The sequence below is a fragment of the Lethenteron reissneri genome, chromosome 35 (assembly GCF_015708825.2).
Source record: "Lethenteron reissneri isolate LAM-NWPU_2019-01 chromosome 35, ASM1570882v1, whole genome shotgun sequence".
Taxonomy (NCBI): domain Eukaryota; kingdom Metazoa; phylum Chordata; class Hyperoartia; order Petromyzontiformes; family Petromyzontidae; genus Lethenteron; species Lethenteron reissneri.
Window position 1 is genome coordinate 13,500,884 of NC_083813.1, and position 25,616 is coordinate 13,526,499.

The 25,616-nt window shown below is 57.3% G+C and overlaps 1 protein-coding gene across 2 annotated transcripts; it reads right to left on the reverse strand.

Annotated features, from left to right (window-relative positions):
• Positions 1-234: 234 nt before the first annotated feature.
• On the reverse strand, positions 235-24,131 carry TRIM71 (tripartite motif containing 71). Of its 2 annotated transcripts, none has more exons than XR_009756131.1 (8): positions 23,375-23,806; positions 11,335-11,502; positions 9,947-10,081; positions 9,265-9,621; positions 7,859-8,159; positions 6,970-7,070; positions 445-6,856; positions 235-380 (listed from the first exon to the last, which is right to left on the reverse strand). XR_009756131.1 is itself a non-coding variant. In XM_061565851.1 (8 exons), exons 1-8 carry the CDS (start codon positions 24,129-24,131, stop codon positions 6,134-6,136), a joined length of 2,508 nt encoding a protein of 835 aa, XP_061421835.1. In that variant the 3' UTR covers positions 408-6,133. The 2 variants fall into 2 exon arrangements, 1 of the variants encoding a protein (XP_061421835.1); XM_061565851.1 differs by lacking the exon at positions 235-380 and adding an exon at positions 24,018-24,131 and having other exon boundaries at positions 408-6,856; positions 23,375-23,983.
• Between the last annotated feature and the right edge of the window lie 1,485 nt (positions 24,132-25,616).

Consider the following 25,616-nt stretch of genomic DNA (forward strand, 5'->3'; position numbering starts at 1 on the left):
TCAGAGAGAACTCCTTGCTATGATGCTGCCACAAGTGGGGAACGCACACTCGGACAGCCCCACACACACACGCACCGGCCCACAGGGTAGGTAGGTCAGGGGTGGGGACTGTGAGGTGCAGGGCTTGGAGTTCAGCATTTGGGGGTTCATCGATTCTCGGTTACAGTTGGCAGGGTTCTTGATTGGAGATTCAGGGTTCAACATTGAGGGGGTGTCAAGAACGAGGGGGTGTCAAGAACGGGGGGGGGGGGGGGGTTAGGAGAGTTCAGGGATTAGGGTTCAGGTTGAGGAAGTCAACGATTTGGGGCTTCAGGGTTGGGGTTTAGTGGGAGCTGTGCCAGGGGCTGCAGCTTCTGCCTCGTGACAAGCCGCTGGTGCAGCTCCTGCACACTGCAGCTTGTGCAGTGTGCAGGAGCTGCACCAGCGGCTTGTCGCGAGGCTCACCGCCCGTGGTTCCACGTGGATCTCCCCATGACCACTGCTCCCCCCTGTACTGCGTTTATATTTGTAAGGCTGCTCATAATACGTTTACCGTGGATTCACGTTAACGTACCCTTTTTATTTAAAAGTTTAGAGCTAAATTTTTCAGACACTGTCGCATTTTAAAGCCATATTTTATGATTAGTTTCATTGTAAATCTCATCGCTTTAGTTCTTTGTTATTTCTATTCCAACACGCGTTACAAGTCTTACGAGTGAAATAACCGAGTTCCCAGCCCCCCGGCTCACTGCGGTCGCTACAATCACCACGGGGTTCCGCTCCACCAAGCCGCGCTGGCGATCGCGCCGCAAGCACCGGTGCCGCGGCCAACTCCACGGCGCCGGCTCCACTGCCGCCAACGCGAACCGCCGGGCCCCAGGTACCGTGTAACGATCTGGCGGCGTGGGAGACTCGGAGCCGCGAGTTTACTGACGGAAAACGATCACGACAGCATTTACAATGCTCGCGAGGTTCGTCTCACAGGGCCTGCGTCACGGCCCCTCTCTCGCGGGGAGCTGCGCGTCTCGCAAGAGGACACCACGTACGAAGACATGCGCTGGACACGAAGGAGACCACGGACTTGTGTAATACGGACGGATTATTCCCATTAAATAAACGCCTACCTGCTACACGTCTACTTGATACATAGAACCGAGGGGACTGAAAATCACTGCACATTAATCTACCTTTACAGTCAAGGCTATGATAATTATCTTCACCTACCTATAAATTCACTGGCTGTACACCCACAATACATTCATCATCCCAAATGGTTTTAGAGCAGAACACTTGTCGGAAGAAACCAAAGAATTATTTTTTTGGAGAAACGTTTTACGTGTTCTGCAAATCACGCAGACCCCAGTCTTGCGGGTTTCTTTACCTGAGACGTTTTGGGTTCTTTTCTGTTTTAACAGACTTGAGAAATGCCTTTAACAGCAACGCACGCTGTGACTTCTGTTGATCAGAAAACATGTGGGTCTTGGACCAGCACATTTCCAAAGAGGTCTGTGTTGATATATATAGTTACATTATTGTATTATTCTTGTGCTTAAAAACGAACTTAACAAATAACAAATTAAGCCATCGAAAAGAATTTACTCCTCACACGGCAAAAGCTGCGACCATCGGAGCAAACGTCAGCCAGTCTCCATTGCCACACGGCGGTGGCAGCGGCACAAAGCCAAAGCCCCTGTCCATGCGCAGCACGATCCAACCAGGCTTGACGCACCAAACGCCAAACCAGCCATGCTCCGCTCGCTAAGGTTTTTGGTGAGCGCTTGGTAAAGCTCTGAGCAGGACCTTCATGGTCAGTGGCTGCCAGCGCTGACAAATCTACTCGGCTCCTGGCCACGGACGCTGCAGCTGCTCCATTCGCTGGTTTCCAAACACCGGCACCGCGCGTGCCGTCGAACCTCTGTCACGGTCCGCGCTCACGGCCACAGAGTCCGGCCGCACTTTTGGTTTGAGGTCACGGGGACGCCGCGGTCCGGCTGGGTAGCGACCTCGGGTCATGGCCGCCGGGCCCACGACCGTCACCGAAGGTCGGAGCGCCCCACCGGGGATGTGACGTGACTCAGGGGCGCAACTGAGGCATCCGCCGGCACGCCTTCGCCACGAGCGGCCGCGAGGGAGAGACATGTGTGACGTGACGTTGGTCACCAGATCAACGAGAGCGAGTGTCATCTTTTCCTCCGACGCAGGAAACCGGTCACGGCACTCCAGTTTCCAGCGGGGACATTGAGACCGACAGAATTAACGCCGCTGGCCAGTGAGAGTACGTGGGACAGGACTGCAGGACTCCACAGTACACACACAGGGCCCACAGTACACACACAGTACACGCAGGGGCCCACAGTACACACACACAGTACAGACAGGGGCTCACATTACAGAGGGCCCTGCAATAGCCACAGGGTTCCTGTAGAACACGGTAGAACTACGGGGCCCCACAGAACAAGCAGTACACACCAGGGCCTGCGGAATGTGGCGTACAAAAACACGAATTGATTATGGTGCAACACAGTGGGTGACGACAACAGGACGTGATTTCGCCTCGCTGTGCAATCACTGCTCGCATTGCCACGTGTGTTCACCGTGAGGTAGAGGGTGGAATGAGGCGACGATGACGCAGAACGGATGAGGTAGGTGGATCGGTGGCGGTGCCAAAGGCGCCGCTTGGGGGGGGTGGGGGGTGGCGACGAGGCTGGCACACGGGGGCGAGGGCGATAGCGCCCGACCCTGGTTTGACTGCCCTGAGCGTGACAAGCGGGGGGGCGGGGGGAGGTACACTCAGGCCCCCCTGCTCCTCCCCGCGAATGCCCACCATAAATACTGCACGCGGCGTGACGCGGGACGCTCCGCCAGTGATATGTGCCGCGGGGGCGGCTACGAAAGTGAAATTGGGCTGAGACGCAACAACCGTTTCGACTGTAAACGCCGCCCGCCGGGTGCTGGGGCGCGCCCATCACGGCGGCGCTACGATCCAACCGAGAGAGAGAGTTGCCCGCAAACGGCAACAACGTGGGCACAGCCAAATAATGCACGGCTGGCGATTCCACGGTTGAGAGAGTCGAGCGGTCGACATTCAAGGAGATGGCGGAACAAGGCCGGTGTTACCGTACACCACCGCGAACGGGAAGTCGTAAAACGTGTCCCGGGAACGCGGCAACGAACATGCGCGGCCGACCAAGGGTGAGGAGGGGTGGGTAGCGGCGAGCGAGCGAGCGGCGAGGCCGGCGGGGAGAGTTTAAGGCAGAGACCGGTTCTGAACGGGCGGCACCCGAGGCTCTCCGGGGCGGCGCGGGAGGAGAGCGACGGAGGTAGATCATTGATGGCGGCCGCTCAGCCCCGTGGCTGGCACGGAGACGAGCCCAGGGACGTGGGTTCAGCGAGACGGTGCCGCACTGCGGGCGCTTTGAGGTAAAACAAAACAGCTTTCAAAAGACGAGCGGCCGGTTGCATTCAAAGTGTTTTTCATGCAAAACTTCCACCATCAATGCCAAACCAAGGGGACATTCCACTCGAATTGTTTCTGCAATCGGCCAGTCTAGCTACTACTAACTGTACAATCCTGTAGCTCTATAAACATGTCGGTACGACCCATGCTGGCATACACGACGGTTAAGCACGAAGTGGTTTTAACGCCACGGCGTGGGAACGAGCGGCGCTCGCGCAAGACGGCGGCTTCAAGCCGACGGTGAACGACGTCGGGGCCTGTCGGAGCAGTTCCACCCGTGGCGCCACCGCTACCCCCCCCCCCCACCGTCATCGCTGCCGGCCGAGCCCTGCCAGCCAGCACGGCTTCCGCGCGTCGCGTCCGTGTAGGGTATAAATAAGGTCAGTAGTCTGCGAGCGATCGACAGTGTTTGAGGTACAGCGAGATAAATAAGAGATAAATACAGCGACACTGTCGTCTCCAATGTCCATGCTGTTGCTGCTGCTCGCGGCGAGGTAGCTCAAACGGTCCCAACGCGAGCGCAGCGCCGCCGCGTACATTCTCACCCAACCCTCGCCACCGCGGGGGCTGCCCAGCCTCGTCTCATCCCTTGGCAACTAAAGAACACAATCAGCAAGGCAGAAAATGGAAGATAATGCAGCCTTGGGAAATAAAAAATATATATTTCAGACTAAAGCTAGCGGGAAGGTTAGGGGTGAGCATATTAAAGCTATCCGTCATAGACAAACGGCCGGCAGAGGTGAGAGCAGAGTGGACGGGTTCAGAGCGGGGCTCACCCTGGCTCCACCCTGGCTCCACCCTGGCTCCACCCTGGCTCCACCCTGGTTCCACCCTGGCTCCACCCTGCCCCTGGAGCCGCGGTGGCCCCGGGCAGCTCCAGTGCACACGTCAAGGCTCTAGGAATGGAAATTCAAGTTTCATAAAGACTAACTGAGCTGGGCTGCATCATTATTGAGAGTAAACAGCGAAATATTATTGCAAAAGGAGATCGGTTTTACAAGAGGGAGCTTTCTGTGTCTTTACACGCAGCAATCCCACTTTGAAAACAACGAAAAGACAAGTCGTGCCCGGTCTTGTCGTGTAACTGTCACGATCCCGCTAGCCTTGACTGAGATAAACGCAAAAGCCGAGTACGTGACCGTACGCAGAGACACTGAGACAAAGTAAACCGTGAAGCGCTCGTAAAGCACTGACAGGCTGATGAGGCAACAGAAAAGTGAGGTAGATAGATCTCTAGCGGATGGCTCACGGGGACACGAGCGGCCTGCTGGCGCCGGGCGCCAACGACGTGTCGCCGTGTGCCGCGATGGCAGCGCGTGCATGCGGGGGGGGGGGGGGGGCGTGCGTGCGTCGCTCTGCCACGCGTGCGCGCCGCACGCTCTCTTTGGTCAGCTGAGGTAGCTTGCATGTGATGCCAACGATTCCTTCCTACTGTCTCGGACAGAACGCTTTCCCTGAGGGACCTTGTGTGTGGTTTTCATCATACATTCAGTGAACATTTAGAGGTTTTTTTTAAAATTAAATTTCTGTGCAAATGGCGTTGGCCTGAACACACGGACACCGGAGAACCACCCTGGGTGCTCGTGGGCGCGGGGCTCGCGTGGACGCCGGGTAAACGCGGGCACAAGGAACACCAGGGACACGTGAACACAGGACAGGGCTTGATTTCTCAATGAATACTGTCCGGTTCGCAGACACGGACACGCCGGATCGCTGAAATCCAGCCCTGGCACCTGGTGCACACGATCGCCAAGGTTCGCCTGGAATCACAGGGCACCAGGGATGCACGAACGGCGTGGTGCCAGTCGTGTTGTGGCCACCCGGAGGGGTCGCAGTTTACCGAGCGAGCGAGCAAGCGAGCTCCTATCGCTCGTTTATCCTACTCGCGTCTCGTTTGTCGTGTAGCGTCGCCGCTGCCGTCACGAGGGCGCCGACGATAGCCACGAGACACCACGTCGTGGGCGTCCGGGCGGAACGGTCGGCCGCCCCGGTGCGGCATTCCCCGCGAGTCCGCTCGCCACCGCTTGGTGGCCTCAAAGTGCTGATTTGAAACACGGCAGCCTTTGTGTCGCCAACACGGAGAGTGATAAATGGACAGCTCTGGGCTTTCTAACACAAGCGACTTTAAACGCCCGCGTGTAACGGGGGCCAAGTTCGTCTTCTCAGACTGCCGCACGGACGGGACACGAAAACCTCGAGCGAGGAGGGAGAGAGAGCGCGCCGCGCGGACCGTGTACCCCGCGCATAGACCCCCGACGCCGACGCCTGTGGCTGCAAAGCAAAACCCATGGGGCGGCACTGCACGGCCGCTTGTGCTTTTACGATACCAGGCCACCGAGCCTCACACAAGCAGGCACTTCAGTGACCCTTCGCTAAACGTAAACACGGTCAATCGGATTCAATTCAAGGATGTATAAAGCGTAGTTTTCTGAGAAAATTCCGTGTCCGTGAAGAGAATTCGGAAACGCGAACAGTATTACTGCCCCGTTTGTTCACAATATTCATAATTTACTTGAATTCGCAGAGAGAGTAAAACTGCGTCTCTAATGAATCCCCCTATGTCTATGCCGTGCATGCTCCACGTACGCCCGTGTACCGCGTGCAATTTGATTGACAGGCCGACCGTGTCGTGAAGGCGGTCACGGCAGACACCGGCCACCATGCGGGTTTGCTTTGCGAGCGAGGCACCCCGCCGGCCTAGTACACCACCACGCGATTGTTCCCGAAGTCGACAACCACTATGAGGCCCTCGGGAGTGACGGCCACGCCCGACGGCCGGTCCATCTGACCGGGCCCGCCGCCCGGCGCTCCGAACTGGCACAGGAAGGCGCCGTCCGGCTCGAACACCTGCACGCGGTGGTTTCTCGAGTCGGCCACGGCGATGCGGCCTTCGGGGTCCACGGCCACGCCCTGCGGCCGCAGGAACTGGCCGGGCCCCGAGCCGGAGCCGCCCAGGAAGCGCGCCGAGCGGCAGTCGGGCCGCACCACCAGCAGCCGGTGGTTGTTGAAGTCGGTGACGAGGAGGCGGCCCTCGGCGTCGAAGGCGACGCCGCGCGGCGAGTCAAAGTGCTTCCAAAGCGCACCTTCGAAACCGTACTTGTTGACAAAGGCGCCGTCGGGCGAGAATAGCTGAACGCGGTGGTTGCGCGTGTCGGACACGAGGACGAGGCCGTCGCCGGGGCTCACCGCCACGTCCCACGGGTAGCAGAACTGACCGCTCTCGCTGCCGCGCTCGCCGAACGTGGAGAGCACGCGACCTTCGCCGGAGAAGATCTGCACGCGGTGGTTGTCCTTGTCCGACACCACGATGCGGCCGCCCCGGCCTGGGTCCCAGGCCACGCCCGCCGGGCGGTCGAACTGGCCGGGGTGGGAACCGTGGACGCCGAACTTGAAGAGGAAACCTCCGCTGGGACCGAACACCTGCAAACGCGCGACAGGGTTACGCGATCATTTTGCCGCACGCGCGTTCGGCACAGATCGGGCACGATTCGAAGCAACGCGGCGTAGCCGTGCCGGGACTGTCGGGGCCGTACCTGGATGCGGTCATTGCTCCTGTCGGCGACAATCACACGACCCTCGCTGTCCACGCACACCCCCCACGGACGGCACAGCTGACCGTCCCCCGTGCCGCCACCTACGGCGCACGGGCGACAATGGCGATGCGACCGGAGCGGTTAGGACTCGCGAGCTCAGGGGAACGCGGCACACCGTGGACCTGCCGGGCTACGGGACAAAAAGAGAGGACAAATAACAAACGACTTTCCCGTGATATTCACACTGAGGGTGCGTGTCTCCTTGGAAACTCAACACGAGTTTGAGACTTCTCTCATGAGAAAATCACTTTAGAGTGACGCTCACGGTCTGCGTGTCCCAGGCTGCGCAGCGCACACTTGCCACTCCAAGATGGGATCTCACCGCCATACGTAGCAACGTGACTATGGCGCAGTGAAGGAGCGCCTGATGGCAGGTATTCATTTCTCCCCGAGTATACAACCCGACCTGATGGCTCAGCGCACGGGTAAGCGGGTCGCTATCTGAAGGTTGAGAGTCCAAATCTTACATACGGGGCTCTATAAAATGAGTGAATTATCCGATGGCCCAAACTACCCACGCCATATGAATGTTGAATCTTTGCGACTGGTTTAGGTCTGTAAGCAGGAGATGAGCACTGCCTCAACGCTCATGTGAGTAGCAGGAGCTCACTTTGGTATACTGGAGTGGATCTTGAGACAGCGGGACGAGGTGGTGTGCCGGCATTGGAAACGTCTTCTGATCACCGACCTCGACAGACGCGGATTAAATTAGGCCCTGCCTGGCTGTGTTTCACCATAGTGAAGCTTCAAAGTCGTAAAGGACAGACGTAGGGCTAGAGACTCAGTTACAAGATCCTGGTTCCCCTCCGATCGGCCGCGCATCCCTCACCTCCGAACGCGATGGCCGGTTTGCCGATGCCGGCGTAGCTGCGTCCGGGCCGCACGAGCACGCGGAAGGGGCTGCCTTCGACGTGCCGGCCCAGCACGGTGACCGACACGGTGTGCTCGCCGTCGGCAGCGGGCCGGTAGCTCACGCCGTAGGTGCCATCCTGCTTGTCCCGTACCTCGGCCCACGCCGCGCGCCCGTCCGGGCCCAGTGCCGCGGCGCACACGGGGTCCCCGCCCGTGCGCCGGAACTCCCCGCCGTGGTCACGCGTCACCACCGTGAACGACGCCAGGCGCCCTTTGACCTGCAAGCAGCGGCGCCAGCGGCCGCCCCGGCGACATCGAGTCTCAGGCGAGAGGTGCTTGACACGACGGCCCCTGGGGGGGGTTTCTCTTTTACAGTTGCTGAGCACAGGTCCAAACGTCAAATGGCCAGCAACAAACAGCACTATGAAAGTTGCAATGGAAAAGAGACAAATGGCAGGGTGGGGGGGAATTCCACAATGGAGCAGTGTGAGGGTAAAAAGGCAGCAAGAGACCTGCAGTGGTGATTGGGGGTAGCGAGTGAATGAGAGAGTGGGTGGTTGCGTGGATAATTGAGCGAGCGATTGAGTACGCAAGAGTTGGCAAGTGTGTTGTTGTGACCTACAGTTTGGTAGTTAAACACAGTACGAATGAGACGACAACATTAGTGGAGGAATCAAGTTCACAGGAACAGTAGCCATGGTCGTAGTGATTGGAAAGTAATGGGCCAGTAGCGCCGACAGCTGCGTCCGGGTCGTCTGTATAGTACGACCATGAAGGGCGTCGATGTCACGTTAATAACACAAATAACTTCACACAATCCCCGACACGTACCTTCAGCTGGGATGGGGGCAGTCAACCCCAGCAGGCAAACTACGCGAGCTGCAGGGTCTGTTGTGATGATGAAGGTAGGCCCTAGCCATTAGAGGTTAAGCCAACACCGAGCACTGCTCTGTGATGAGGAGCGGTCCCAGTGTACGCTGAGTGGGCCGTCGAGGTTGGGGTCATTTGAACACGACTGCGATTGAAGGACCTGCCAAGTTTTCGCAGTAAGGGGGGATGGAGCTGTGTGTGTGCGATCCCAATTGAGTAAATTACAGGTAACTTGTCAACATTGGGATGTTTGGCCAATACAAGTTACACTGGATATTCCTTTAGCGATGGGAGGAAACTGGAAAACCCAGAGGTAAACCATGCAAAACAGCAGAAACAAACTCTACACAGAAAGGTGCCCGAGTAGGGAATCTAACCCAGGCCCATCTTGCCTTGAAGTGCGAGCGTGACCCCTGCGTCACCCTGCCGCCCTGTGAACTGACGAGAGTAAATTCGCAAACACGTGACTGGACAACAGGCTCTGTTACGAGTACGTGTGCAGAGGCTCCGTACCACTTTGGTGAGGCCCTCCCCAGCCACGGTGGAAAGCTCGGGGCAGGCCCCGCTCTGCACGGCACCCAGCGTGCGGATAGCGGCGTAGAGCGCCGCGTCGGGCGGCACGAACACCACACGGTCGTCCTCTTGCGGCTGCTGTGGGGGCGAAGGGGCTCCGGCGGCGCCCAGCCCCACGATGTCCCGAAGCTGGGCGGCCACGCGGGCCCGCACGGCCCCGAGGGCCTCGGCATCCGCCCCGGCCTCCAGGGCGGCGCGTACGCTCTCCACGGCGGAGTCGAGTCGCGCCAGGCTCTGCCGCAGCTCCTCCAGTTGCCTCTGCAACGTCTGCGTCTTCACCTGGCGGATCTTTTCGACCTGCGCGTGGCCGGGACCGGACGCCCATTTCTATGATGTGGAATCCAAGCAGCTCGTCCTCATACGTACGGCACGTTACTTATCCGCAAATCTTATAGATGCTATGTGTAACCCAGCTCTTATCTCGTAGATGTTAACGTTTCAAAAGCCTTACTCAGTGGAGCTCTAGAAGAGATCTCATAACGTGCACCACTATGGGTCGACTTCAGTAATAGAACAGGAGACGGTAATGCGTGGACGGTGCGAGTTTTCACAAGGGCATGCGCAAAGCCAGAGGAGGCGGCACGTCTGCGCCTGCGCGGTGCTACCGGCGGCGCTCTCCCACCTTCCGCAGAAGCTCGCACTCGCGCTCGTCAAGGGCCTTGCGGTGCACGGACACCACCGCCTTCACCTCGGCGCGCACCTGCTGCGCCCGCATCTCCACCTGCTCCACCATCGCCTGCGCACGTTCCAGGCCCAGCTGGACACGCGGAGCACAGGCGAGGTGCGTGTCACGCACAGGCACGCACGCAAGAGTCTAAAGCTGGGCCTCCACGTGAGCGATACGTCGCCCAACAAAATGGCTCTCAAACTCACGCAACTCAATCATCGCCTGCAACAGCTTTGTCCACATATTAGCGACTGGTTGCACAAGGGGTGTGGCCACACAATTGAGCCACACCTCTTACAGCACAGCCCCACCCCTTCTCTGTACAGCGTCACCCCCCACCCACAACAGGATTGTAACAGACAATCATCAAAGTTACTCAGTAGTATGAATGAGCAACACAGATACATTCATACACTCATACACATTCATATAAACACATACATATACTCATTCATACACTCATACAAACACTCACACACTTATTCATACATTTAAAAAGATACTTATACACCCATAATATAGGTTTTTGGTTGTATAAGTTAGACACTTATACACACATTCATGCATCCCGGGACCTGTTAAAATAACAAACGTGCATAAGGTCGTCAAAACTGGATGACCAGCACAACCTCACAACCTGCACAATCAATGTACCGAGGAAATTCGCAGTTAACCCCCCCCACCCCGCGCAGCCTCTCCTTCTGAACCAACGCCCATCGCCATGCCGCCACTTCTGGGCTTGGCGGCGAGCGCCATGAGCCGGACCTCGCCCGCAAGCCGCCGCCGCCACCCTCCATTTCCCAGCAACAGCCACTTGCTGGTCCCCTCCCCCACCCGGGACCGTAAACCCATGGCACTCTCCGTCCCATGGTCCTGGCAGAGATGCATGGCCGAGGTCGCTTGCGGACAACACGCTACATCTCTCTCCCCCAGGTGGCAGAACGCCCCCCCCCCCCCCTCCGTGTTTCAGCGTGCCATGTGATGTGCGCTCCACAACTGCGCATTGTGGGTAGCAAGGAGCATGAATGAGTGGGGAGTGTGAATGAACAGGGGGGTGAGAGGGGAGTTGCAGGAAGAGTGGGCAGCGAATGGGGACATATGTAGAAAGTGCTGAGTGAAGGGGGAGTGAATAAGGAGTGAGTAGGGAGCATGTCGAGAGTGAGGAATGTGTGGGGAGACAGCAGGTTATAGGTAGAATGAATGAGTCGACAGCGAAGTAGTATGTACGGAGCGAGCGGGGAGCAGGTTGAGAATAGGTAACTCACGGGGAGCGTGAGCACGTGTCAGGAGAGGGGGGGAGCGAGTGGGAAGTGAGAGGGGGGAGCGAGTGGGAAGTAGGTCACCTGTATCGCTTGCCGGCCCTGCTGCGCGTCCGTGAGCAGCTGCAGTGCGAGCGATCGCGAGTCGTGTGAAGGTACCGAGAGGTAGATCACCTCGTGACTCGAGTGGCCGTCCCGCGCGCACTCGCGACACAGCGACAGCGCGCACGTCTCGCAGAACAAGCGTCCGGCCTGCACAGCACCACGGGTGCACACACGCACGCAACACACACACACACACACGCACGCACGGACGAACGCACAAATGTTATGAGGCACTCTCGCTTAAGGATGCGCGATTAATACGACATCGTGATCTTTAGGCATGCAGCGACGCATCGATTCAAATCGATTCTTATGCTCACCGTACATGCACCTGAGAGGCAATCCCTTCATCAAATGTACAAATTATCATTTTACATTTAGGCTCATGCATGAGAGCACAACTGTAGACAAGGTACAGAATAAAACGAGAAACAATGATACACGCCATACAAAATATTGAGCAAAGTCAGCTTGGCCAGAGCACGTCATGGCTATAAGGGAAGATGGACGATGGTCAAGGGTAATAAAGGAGTGGCAGCCAAGGAATGGAACGCTTCCGAGAGTTCGTTGACCTAGGAGATGGAGCGATGAAATCGGTGCGCAGGTGCTGGATGTATTGTTGTATCACAAGATCATGAGAAGTGGTGGCTGCTTGGGGAGGCCTTCATCCAGGAGTGATTCAGATCATGGCTGCTGCTGCTGCTGGTGGTGGTGATTATATCATAGTAGTCTTTTATAAAATTGTGACCATGAATAAAAACACTCAGTCACGTCTCAGAGTCCGTCCTTGCTCTAGGAACCTGTTTGGCTCTGTGGCATCAACTTCCCCTCAGTCTCCACAGGCACCCTGCAGGTCTCCATGGTACAGCCCAACCACGCTGTGTTCAACCACCACACTGCAGGTCACACAACTCACTCACTCTTCTACTCACCACAACACTGCAGGTCACACAACTCACTCACTCTTCTACTCACTCACCCACCACACTCGAGGTCACACAACTCACTCACTCACTCTTCTACTCACCACCACACTGCAGGTCACACAACTCACTCACTCTTCGACTCGCTCACCCACCACACTGGAGGACACACAACTCACTCACTCACTCTTCTACTCACTCACCCACCACACTGCAGGTCACACAACTAACTCACTCACTCACTCTTCTACTCACTCACCCACTACACTGGAGGTCACACAACTCACTCACTCTTCGACTCACTCACCCACCACACTGCAGGTCACACAACTCACTCACTCACTCTTCGACTCACTCACCCACCACACTGCAGGTCACACAACTCACTCACTCACTCTTCTACTCACTCACCCACCACACTGCAGGTCACACAACTCACTCACTCACTCTTCGACTCACCCACCACACTGGAGGTCACACAACTCACTCACTCACTCACTCACTCTTCTACTCACTCACCCACCACACTGCAGGTCACACAACTCACTCACTCACTCTTCTACTCACTCACCCACCACACTGCAGGTCACACAACTCACTCACTCACTCTTCGACTCACCCACCACACTGGAGGTCACACAACTCACTCACTCACTCTTCGACTCACTCACCCACCACACTGGAGGTCACACAACTCACTCACTCACTCTTCTACTCACTCACCCACCACACTGCAGGTCACACAACTCACTCACTCACTCACTCTTCTACTCACTCACCCACCACACTGCAGGTCACACAACTCACTCACTCACTCTTCGACTCACCCACCACACTGCAGGTCACACAACTCACTCACTCACTCTTCGACTCACTCACCCACCACACTGCAGGTCACACAACTCACTCACTCACTCACTCTTCTACTCACTCACCCACCACACTGCAGGTCACACAACTCACTCACTCACTCTTCGACTCACCCACCACACTGCAGGTCACACAACTCACTCACTCACTCTTCTACTCACTCACCCACCACACTGCAGGTCACACAACTCACTCACTCTTCTACTCACTCACCCACCACACTGTAGGTCCCAACTGACTCACTCACTCTTCGACTCACTCACCCACCACACTGCAGGTCACACAACTCACTCACTCACTCTTCTACTCACTCACCCACCACACTGCAGGTCACACAACTCACTCACTCACTCTTCTACTCACTCACCCACCACACTGCAGGTCACACAACTCACTCACTCACTCACTCTTCTACTCACTCACCCACCACACTGCAGGTCACACAACTCACTCACTCTTCTACTCACTCACCCACCACACTGTAGGTCCCAACTGACTCACTCACTCACCACACTGGAGGTCACACAACTCACTCACTCACTCTTCTACTCACTCACCCACCACACTGGAGGTCACACAACTCACTCTCTCACTCTTCTACTCACTCACCACACTGGAGGTCACTTATCCCTTTGCTTCTTCCCTCACGCTGTTGCACTTTGGACTTCTCCCTCTCATCTTATCTTTTCCCATGCTCTTGTCACTTTTCCTCAGGTAAAGAAAAGCATGAGTTTTTACCTATTACGACGTTGATGCTGTTGTTTGTTGCTGGTCACTTGGCGTTTTGGGCCTTTGCATTCGGCAACCTTATTGGGTGTCCTTGTGTTGTGTCACGAGGCGACCAACACGAAGCAACGCGCGAGGCCGAACTCGTCACGGAGGAGCCGGGCGAGTTCCACGCGGCCGCAATCGGGGGGGGGGGCGCTACGGCGTGATAGTTGTTGCTGCGCTTATATTTGTGTGAAATGTTCAAAAATATAAAAACACAACAACAAATATCGTCCCATACGCGGCGGTGCAGGAGCCACGCGGGACCCACACCAAAGCCCCCCCCCGCGCCGCTCACTGGAGCGTGGAAGCTATCCCGGGTCACTCGCCAGAAACAAAGCGAGGAGAGTCAGAGGCCAGAGGGGGGGGGGCTCCCCCCCTCAGCCCCCCTCCCCTCAGACCCCCTCCCCTCACTCAGCCCCCCTCCCCTCACTCAGCCCCCCTCCCCTCAGCGCCCCACCCCTCAGCCCCCCTCCCCTCACTCATCCCCCCTCCCCTCAGCCCCCTCCCCTCACTCAGCCCCCCTCCCCTCAGCGCCCCTCCCCTCACTCAGCCCCCCTCCCCTCAGCCCCCCTCCCCTCACTCAGCCCCCCTCCCCTCAGCGCCCCACCCCTCAGCCCCCCTCCCCTCACTCAGCCCCCCTCCCCTCAGCCCCCCTCCCCTCACTCAGCCCCCCTCCCCTCACTCAGCCCCCCTCCCCTCAGCCCCCCTCCCCTCACTCAGCCCCCCTCCCCTCACTCAGCCCCCCTCCCCTCAGCGCCCCACCCCCGGCCCGCGGACGCAGTTCGATCGCTCCAAGGGAGGCGGCGTGAATCGGAAGCAACGGAAAATCTCTCCCCGGTCGCCGTGGCAACGGTCGCCCCTGCCTCGCCCCTCGCGCACGCAGGGGGCACTCATCTCACCACACGCGCAGTGCACACGGCACTCATCTCACCACACGCAGTGCACACGGCACTCATCTCACCACACGCAGTGCACACGGCACTCATCTCACCACACGCAGTGCACACGGCACTCATCTCACCACACGCAGTGCACAACGGCACTCATCTCATCACACGCAGTGCACACGGCACTCATCTCACCACACGCAGTGCACACGGCACTCATCTCACCACACGCAGTGCACACGGCACTCATCTCACCACACACACAGTGCACACGGCACTCAGCTAACCACACACACACAGTGCACACGGCACTCATCTCACCACACGCAGTGCACACGCCACTCATCTCTCCACACACACAGTGCACACGGCACTCATCTCACCACACAGTGCACACGGCACTCATCTCACCACACACACAGTGCACACGGCACTCAGCTCACCACACACACACAGTGCACACGGCACTCATCTCACCACACACACACAGTGCACACGGCACTCAGCTCACCACACACACACAGTGCACACGGCACTCATCTCACCACACACACAGTGCACACGGCACTCAGCTCACCACACACACAGTGCACACGGCACTCATCTCACCACACACACAGTGCACACGGCACTCAGCTCACCACACACACACAGTGCACACGGCACTCAGCTCACCACACACACACAGTGCACACGGCACTCAGCTCACCACACTCTGCTTATACGAAGCTCGCCCCACTCACCATCACATTTACAACCAATCACAATTGGCTAGGAATGTTTGCTCCCCTGCTCACCATCACATGCACCAACAACAGACAAAGATCCCCCCCAATGGCCCAGACGTTCGGTGCAGGTGCTGTTAGCGAGCACACCCCCGACTCATCGCACCCCATGCACCCCGCGAGGCGACCTGCTTCCACCGAGGGCGCAGCCGCCTGCAGAGACAGGAAGCGCTGCACGCTTCCAATGTAACTGGCGCAGGGGCAGCGTGGAAGGAGAACAGGCAAAGGGGCAGCGGCCGGGGGTGGTAGGAGGGGCCTATCAAAAGACGTATCGGCAAACTAATATAATCAAGAGTTTGGGGCAACCGACTATCGCGCTCATACACTCATTCAATCATACAAACACTCATACACACATTCATACAAACACTCATTCATACAAACACTCACACACGCATTCATACAAACACTCACACACGCATTCATACAAACACTCACACACGCACTCATACAAACACTCACACACACTCATACAAACACTCACACACACTCATACAAACACTCACACACGCATTCATACAAACACTCACACACGCACTCATACAAACACTCACACACGCATTCATACAAACACTCATACACGCATTCATACATACACGCACTCATACACATTTAAAACAAACCTATACACATGCTCTGAATGTGGCTGCGTGGCCATCGCTCAGTAGTCAGCAGAGATCTCATGCACGCTACGGGAAGACACCGTTTTCGATGGAATAAACGCCGCCGTGTCTTTCCTGAAAGGGGGATGTTTACGAATGTTCATGCATGCCACATTTGTATATTTTTAACACTGACTGCATGGGTCCAAAACGTCAAACAGCCAGCAACAAACAGCATCATCACAGTCGTAATCGATAACGAGTTAACGTTTCTGTAGGTGAGCAGGGCGATGAGAGCCTGGGAAAAGAGACTGTGGGAGGGAGACGATGGCGTAGTGCGAGGGAAAGTAGCAGCCATCAAATCGTGACCTGCAGTGGTGTCCCGCCCGGTGGGTCACGGGTAATACATAAATTGATAAATAAATCAGCGCACATTTTTACCACGAAATAATAACCTGACATGTGGTTCGTCGGCCCATCGGCATTCTGCACCACTGCGTTCCACTGTTTGTGACGGTGCTGTGCAGAAGGGCCATCGCCCAAAACGTCGCCTACAATGCATTCCTTGCTCTTTAAGGTCACAGCTTCAATGACGGAAGGTGTTATTTATGCACCCCTGCCGATGCAGCAACAGCACCAAGTAATTTATTCCAGAAACCCCACAGGCCGATTTACCTAATGGTATTTAATTTAATTTATCGCGCAGTGAAAAAGAGCCCTCGTCTGGTTATTCAGTGGTGGCAGTTCATCCCATTGGGTGGCGCGGGACTCCCTGGACCCGGCCACCGTCCTCCTCACTCCCACGTGGCCGCTGCCGCGCGTGGAAAAGGAAGTGAGCCCATTATCTCTGCATCTCACACGCCAGGGGGTTGAGCGAGGGCTGGGGGGAGGGGCGGGAATGGCCAAGGCATTCCATTTGCATCCTGCTCACATTCTTACACAACAAAAAAAGGGCCAGGGCTGGAATGCAAATCCCCGATGGACCCCGACCCTTCGTGCCGCAGCCGGGGTGCGGCAAGGGAGGAGATGTCCCCCGCGTGTTCGCGCAGTCCGTCCGGCGTTCGCGCGGCTTCGTCCAGTCCGAGGCACGGGTGCGGGAAGAGCGACCGCGTGAGGTCGCCTAGCGCAGAACCGGCCATGTGGTCGGCGTTCAAAGTGGTTTCCTGCTACAGTGAGCAGCGAGGCGATGCTCATCTGCTGCTTGTAAGCCTGAGCCGGTGGTGGAAATTCCACCTTCTTTTCAGAAGGGGCGAGTCTGCAATGTATAGGACAACCACCGTTAACTCCCAACTTCCCCACAAAGTGGTACTCGTTGTATTGCCCCTGAACTCGCGAGCCGCACACTCTACCGCCGAGTCGCCTGGACGGCTGATTTGTAGAAAAAAAAGTTGCTCTGAACAGCGCTGTTCGCACCAACCAAACATGGTTTGGCACCCAAGCAACATGGTTTTGGGGTCAATGATTATAACATAGCGTTACAAACGAAAACATGGAAGGATAGGGTGAGATTTAGAGATAGGGTTAGGCTTTTCCGCGGCACTAGGTTTCATAGCAACATTGTTTTCCACTATACAACGGTACGTCCATTCCACACACAAGTGGCTCATGAGACACCGTGAACTGGTTCTGTCTACCTAGATTGTGGAGCGATGAGATAAAGAAGTGATGTCGTCCTCCTCTATCCATAAGCTCATTCCCCGCTGTGCTCCTGATGAAACCATCCCACCAACCCAGCGCTCGGCCCAACACGCACGCACGCCACCGGCCGCACGATCGCGAGGTCAACAGCTCCCCCCCCTCTTTCCCAACGCTCCTCCAACTCCCCACCTTCACCTTCTGGGTTTCAACAACATCCACCATCTATTAGGGGCGGCAGGATGGCGCTGCACTGGTCACGCTTGTGCCTCACAGCAAGGAGGTCACTGGTTCGATTTCCGACTCGGGTGTTTTTTTGTGTATTCCATACGGGTTCCCTCTGGGTTTTCCGGTTCCTCCCACACATCCCCATGCTGAAAAATTACACTGCAAATTATGCAGTTGGTATCACACCAGCAACGTTGCTTCCTACTGCGAAAAGTTGGCAAGAACCTACAAAAAATAATTGAGCGATCCTGGTAAACGTACACACCACAATGAACGTGTGTATACATGACCACGGTGAATACGTGTCAGTGAACACGTGTACGTGTTCACCGCGGAACCCGTACACGTGTCGCCATGGTGAGCAGTATGCATGTGCTCGCCACGGGGCGTGTGCACACACGTGACCTCCACGCCGCACGCAGGCGCGCAACGAGCCCTGTTTTTCAGATGAAACGCCCTTTTGACCTTCTGTTCCCTCTCCTGGCCCATAAAACGCAGCCCAGAGCAGGGACCGCATGGCTGCAGCCCAGGAGGAGGAAACGGGGATTGTAAAATATGAACCCAGCACATTTCGAGGCCGCGCAAAATAACCAAGGGCGCGGAATCGTTTGAAGCGCAGCATTGCCGGCCAGGAGACTCGTGTGTAAAGCGCAATCTTTGCTCGGAGCTCACTGTGCGTTCTGTCAAATTGGCCGACAATCTCGCATGGGCGATGCGGGCCGGGCCCAAGGCGGTGCTCTACGGAAGCCCCAGAAAAGTCCCGAGCACTAGAAAACATTAAATCCTGTCGTTGTAGGTGAAAAGCCAACATTGCTGGGATATAATGACCTCTTGAAACACCAGTCATTTGATTTGTCCAAGAAAGCCCCACCGAGCCTCAAGATGCTTTTCAAGAGTGTGTTAAGTGCAGAAGGAAACGAGGGTAACAGGAGAAACCCACAGCATATGAGGAGACAAGGCTCAAAGGGGTCTTCTCACAGCTTCGGGAGACTCATTTGCTGAACTTGCCTTATTTTGGCCACCTTGAATGAAGTGGGTTTGGGAGCTTCACAAATATGTATAATCCACAAGCCCTTGCCTCCCGAGTGATGGACGTTTTATTTAGGCTACCTATTTTAATTATGTCTCTGGCATATGATGGAATGACAGCAAAAAATATGAAAATATATATAGGCGGAACAAATAGGTTACAGTTAAAAGATACATTTTTGTGGCAAGGCCAAGTGCATACTCTGAGTCTTAAGCTTTGTCAAGAGAGTAAGAGAGCCACTCATGGATGATTATGCTACATCATACACTGCGGAAGCTCGCTGCCGAGCGATCGATTTTACGGGAGTTTCACCGTCCTGCGATTTCCTGATCATGTCTTGATTGATCTCACAGTTTCACGCATTAACTGCGAAACCCGGTCTTCGAGCCATCGACCGTCGGTCGCCAGTGTTCAGTGCGGACGTCGTGGCGCTAGGTTTTTATGTCTTCCCCACGCTCGTAATGTCTGCTCGAGTGTTCGGGGTCGGATGAAGAGAGGCCAGCGCAGTGACTCCATTGCCTCGCCCGTCACCTACTGGCCCCCACTCCACCCCACCTCTAAATCTTCAGCCTGTCCAGCACATTAATCAGCAGCCATCCAGAGATGAATTCCGCCACAGCCGACCGCGCTCCACGAGCTCAATGTATTTTCATCCTTTACGCTTGTAATTAAAGACAGCGATGACGTTTACAAGGCACTGCCGTCACCCTCACTGCCGTCTCTTTGCCGAAACGAATACAGGAATCAAGAGTCTGTGATTCCGGGGAGAAACATTGCAGACGGTGCTCAGATGGGGGAAATCTTTCTACTGACAAGGCAGATGAGCACGCGAGCGAGGGCACGCACACATGTCCGTGCGTGGTTGCACGCGCACGTGTTGATCGCGCATGTGCGCATATGCGTGCGTTTCATTCGGAGAAACGATTGCACGTACGCGCCGACCCGAGTGCTTGCCCGGCGCGCGCGAGTGCGGAAGCGCGCGCACGTGCAGGGGCCAACAGTGCGTGCTGGCGCCACGAGCCTTGGCGCCGCCCGCAAGACGCGCGCCTGGCCCGGCGCCAGCTCTCTCCCGCCCGCAACAGCGGAGTTTAATCTGCAGCCCGAGCCCACATCCCATTCATTCATCTGCTCGCCTTGTCCCCGTTTGGCATTTCCCTGGCGAGCGCCAACTGCACGGGGCGTTATCCGGGCCGCGTAGAACGGCTGCGCGGGAGGAAGCGGAGCTGGACTCGGGCGAGAGCAGGGCTCGCACACAAATCCCCGCGGGGATCGCATTACAACAGATGATTCATCCTGCGCTTCAAAGCATCACAGCGCCGCAGCTGTCCCTCACTCGGAGAGAACACCAGGGCTTTCCTCGTGCTCCTTGCTTCAGCCCCAACAGCCGCAACCCCGCCACCACCACGCCTGCATTCCACTCCGCTGCCCCCCCACTTCACAGCGAAATCACATCTGCCAACCATCTCTCCATCCGGCAGAATGACATTCTTAGCAAAGAGACGTTTTCCTTCTCGTTTTTCGCATGAGATTAGCAAAGAATACTCCAGGCTTGGCGATAGTGAGTGCCACAAAGCAGGACTTGGCTGACTAGAGGAAGAACCTTGGATGAAACTGACATCGTCAGGAATGGCTGCTCACACTCCACAGAGGAGCACGAAGAGCATGAAGAGGAGGAATGACAAGAGTGGTATTCCCTGTGACTTGAACACACGGACCACCACATCATAGCGCGATCAGTCCCTGGGAAACTATCCACTAGTGCTCATGCACAAAAAGGGGGGAAAAAAAATCATAATTTAGTATTTTGATAAATTCCCTAATGTAGTGTTCTTCCCTAAACCCCTAAAGTCTGGAGTTTATGATAAATTGAACCACGATCCAGTAAGTAGTAATGCAATTATTCCTCTAATAGACGACACATCGGTGGTGATGGGCGATTACTGTGCATGCCAGCGCACACACGGGGGTACGAGCGCGCCGGGGTTTTGTGAAGGCCAAGAACATTGTGCCGACCGTGATCAGCGTGCGGGGCACATCGCCACCGCTCCCACACGCCCCGGCAGCCTCGCTCATTTACATTCCTCCACGCGGCACACCGCGCCGTGCCGAACCGCTCAAGCTCTGGCGCACAGCACAGCGATGTCTCCACATACACGCCCTGACGTGGAAATCAATATACTCACTCCTAACGCCGCGTGGCAAGAGTCACATAGCCCAGTTCACGCACGGTTTTCTACATACACTATCTATATAAAAAATATACACTTCTACTGATTTATGATAATTATTCCTTATAACTGTGACTTAATTATGAGTGGGCTTGGGGAGAATACGTCGCCAGAAGGGACGATGGACGGTCAGTGAGAATAATTTCTGGCAGCCAAACCAAAGGAGGGAAAAAGCACTGTGGAGATTGATTGGCTGGCGTGCAGGTGCTGGGCGAATTGTTGCAACGTGAGACCGTGAATGACGGCGGCGACTTCAGTGGATTGATCATGGCTGAGGATGATGATCACGATCATAACTTAAATGGGAACACTTTTTTTCCAATGTCCAGCAAAGGCTGCCAATACGGTGATCCCAGTATATTGCGCTAGCGCTGGCCGCAGCATTGACCTTTGCGATGAGCCTTCAACGGCAACGCTGCACTGTACGAATCAGGCAGGTCACCGATTAGGAGCTACAGGCGCAGTGCTCCAGGTTGAGCACCGGGGAAGTATTCCAACACCGAACTCCACTACTGCCTGCCTCTGCACACACAGCACACGTCCACCGACACAGCTGCCACGAAGGCCACCAGCCTTGCACATCCACCAGTGCCAGCATTGCTATCGAATGACCGCATCATTGTTCAAATGAATATTGGCAGAATCATTAAGGTCATCATGCGCCATTGTTATGGAAACATTTGTGTGTGCCAAATCAGCCACGCAGCCACCGTATTACCCCAATGCATGTATTAACCAAGCTCTGCCGTATAAAATTTCCAGATATTTTCTTCAATTATTATCTCTCAGGAAGTTATGTTAACCCACGCTGTATCGATATTTCACTTTCAACCGTCAAGAAAAAGCCACTAAAACCAACGTTCCCAGATTAATGTAATCGCCATTTTGCAATGAGGACCGAATTTGTAGCTCAATTAAAACCATAGCGTCAAATGCAACTGGCGTGACCAACCTCCGATGGCGCAGGTTGCCTACCTGGCCACATCCGAATCGCTGTGGAAACCGGACCGACATGACAAGATGTGAGCAGAGCGCTCAAACAGAAAGCATCGGGTGAACACTGAGCGGCAAAAGTTGGTTCCAACTTGTAGCACCGCACCAAACCATTTTAGACATTGCTGACAAGAGGTCCAACAGGGCCCTGCGAGGTCTCCATAACAGAGGCTGGGATGAAAGCTACTCTCTGTTTCACGTGGCATACAGTCACCATCGGAATGAGGAACTCGGTTCCATGAAACCATTTGGAACCTCAGCTTCCCACAGTACAAATGTAAAACGGGATCTCATTCTGTGGAGGAACTGTGGTGCTTGGATACAAGCAGACGTCGCCCTTCCCTTTGGCAACAAGCACCCGTGCTGCTGGGTCACGGTGGCCAGGGTCGAGACGTTGACCACGCAGCCCGGGTCCCCCCCCTCTGTGTCTCACGCATGGTGGTCACATCCGTAGCATCACTGCCACTTCCAAGCAATTCACATGCTACGAGACATACGCACGCAAGAGGATTTCTCAGGACCTCTCTCCTTCTGCTGTTCTCCAGCTCCTGGAGACCTCACGTGCACAAGAGGCAGAGTGAGCAGCCTGCTCCACTCTGTGATGTGTGTGGATCAGGCTTGAAAAACCACAGGCGAGGCAAACAACACGTGGCATGAACAGCCAGCAGCATCCTCGCTGTGCATCACGACGACAACCAAACCCACCAGGTGACAGCACTTCTCTTTCGGCTTCTTACCTCGCACTGCTCAGCTTTGGAATCCCTTTCAATCGTCACTTTCTGACGCTCTTACAATAATAACCGTGCTCAATTCAAGAGATGTATTTCCTATATCTAGTGGTGTTGTGCTGTACCACGAGGTGATGTGCTGTATCACGGTGTGCTGTAGCTCATGGCGGTGTGCTGCATCCCGTGGTTGGTGTGCTGTATTATGGTGTTCTGTATCTCGTGGTGATGGTGTGCTGTATGACATGGTGGTGGTGTGATGTATCATGGTGGTGGTGGTGTGATGTATCATGGTGTTCTGTATGACATGGTGGTGGTGGTGTTGGTGTGCTGCACACGCACCTCGTCTTCGGGGTGCTGGCAGTACCCGGGCCACTGCGCCCCGGGGCCGAGTCCGGGGAAGGCGGCGAGCGGAGGCGACGGGAAGGAGGGCAGCCCCAGCGGGGAGCCCCGCGGGCCCTGCGGGGACCCCGGGGCGTGTGGGGGCCCCGCGGGGCCGAGCCTCAGGCCACTCTGAAACCTCTCGACGAGGCATCTCGCCCCCGCGGGGCCCTTCACGCCGTGGCCGCACACCCCGCACAGGGCGGGGGGGGGGCCCGCGTCCCTCTCGTGGTGGGGCCCCCCGGCCTCGCCGCCCGCGGCCGCCGCTGCGGCGCCCCCCCCCATCTCGGCGTGGGACACGTCCAGCAAGAGCCCCTTGAGCTCCACGCCGCCGCCTCCTGCTCCCGCTCCAGAACCTCTCCCGCCGCCGTCAGCCACCCCGCCGAGCAGGCAGGTGAGCAGCAGGTGTGCCGAGGGCAGCCCCCGCACCCCCGCGTCGCCCAGGGCCGCGTCCCGCCGGCACGTGGGGCACGCGAGGCGCCCGTCGCGCCGCCGCCGCGCCTCCAGGCAGGGCCCGCAGAAGGCGTGCAGGCACGGCAGCACCCGCAGCGGGGCCGCCGCCGCCTCCTCCTCCTCCTCCACCGCCTCCGCGGCGGCTGCCTGCCGCCGGGGCCTGGCCGCCGGCCCCCCCGGGCGGACCCCGCCGGGCCCCCCCGGGGCCCTCCGGGCACAGCGGGCAGCGCTGCGACTCCACGGGCCCAGCGCCGAATGCGGCCATGGGCCTCGTCTCGCATGGGGGACGAGCAGGGCCACCCAGCGCCTCGCCTCGCCTCGTCTTCTTCTCTCCTCCTCTTCTCCTTCGTCGTCGTCGTCACGCCCGATGATCGAGCGACGAGGTCGACGGTGTTGGCGTAAACATCCTCCTCCTCATCATCATCAGCAGCACTGTGATCTTCATATCCCCGACCATCACCACCAGCAGCACATTCGCGTCACCGCCGTCGTCGTCCCCGTAACCAACATCATCACCATCACCACCTCAATCACCATCGACCGCCGAGTTCCTCCTCTTCCCCCGCTCATCCGCACCGTCTGGGGCTCGTCGTCGTGGCCTTCCTCCTCCTCCCCGTCTCGACGTCTCTACCGGCGGGCTCACGTCTCGGGCTCCTTGCCCATCCCAAGGCTCCAGCCTCGCTCCTCCTCCTCCACCACCTCCTCCTCGTTCCCCACCACCACCTCCTCCTCCTCCTTCCCCACCACCACCTCCTCCTTCACCTCCTCGATGTCCCAGCGGCAGCGAGACGCCGCTGCTCTGGCAGGAGCTGCTCCGAGCGCCCCGCGGGTTCACTGCGGGTCGCGGGGCCGCCTCGCTCGCTCCCCGCGTCGCGTGGGGCTGTCTCGCACGAAGCGTCTCCCCCCCCCGTCTCCCTCTCACGCCGCGCCTCCTCCCCACCACCACCTCCTCCTCCCCACCTCCTCCTCCTCCCCACCACCTCCTCCTCCTTGCCAGCAGCAGCAGCAGCGCCGCCGCGTCCTCTACGCGTGGGTGCGGGAGCGCGGCCTCCACGCAGCCGCCATGTTACAGGAGCTGTGACGTCAGCGCGCAGCGCGGAGACACGGGGGGACAGAGACACGGGGGGACACGGGGGGACAGAGACAGAGGGAGACACGGGGGGACACGGGGGGATAGAGACACGGGGGGACAGAGACAGAGGGAGACACGGGGGGACACGGGGGGACAGAGACACGGGGGGACACGGGGGGACAGATACACGGGGGGACACGGGGGATAGAGACACGGGGGGACAGAGACAGAGGGAGACACGGGGGGACACGGGGGGACAGAGACACGGGGGGACACGGGGGGACAGAGACACGGGGGGACACGGGGGATAGAGACACGGGGGGACAGAGACAGAGGGAGACACGGGGGGACACGGGGGGACAGAGACACGGGGGAACACGGGGGGACAGAGACACGGGGGGACAGAGACACGGGGGGACACGGGGGGATAGAGACACGGGGGGACAGAGACAGAGGGAGACACGGGGGGACACGGGGGGACAGAGACACGGGGGGACACGGGGGGACAGATACACGGGGGGACACGGGGGGATAGAGACACGGGGGGACAGAGACAGAGGGAGACACGGGGGGACACGGGGGGACAGAGACACGGGGGGACACGGGGGGACAGAGACACGGGGGGACACGGGGGATAGAGACACGGGGGGACAGAGACAGAGGGAGACACGGGGGGAC

Bases quoted from the DNA above. Each gene is read 5' to 3' on its own strand.
- TRIM71 (XM_061565851.1), bottom strand. From the start codon at position 24,131: ATGGCCGCATTCGGCGCTGGGCCCGTGGAGTCGCAGCGCTGCCCGCTG. The intron at 11,503-23,374 runs GTGCGTGTGCAG...GGTGCTGTGCAG, and splicing joins GCCAGCACCCCGAAGACGAG to GCCGGACGCTTGTTCTGCGA. The intron at 7,071-7,858 runs GTGAGGGATGCG...CGTGCGCCGTAG, and splicing joins ACCGGCCATCGCGTTCGGAG to GTGGCGGCACGGGGGACGGT.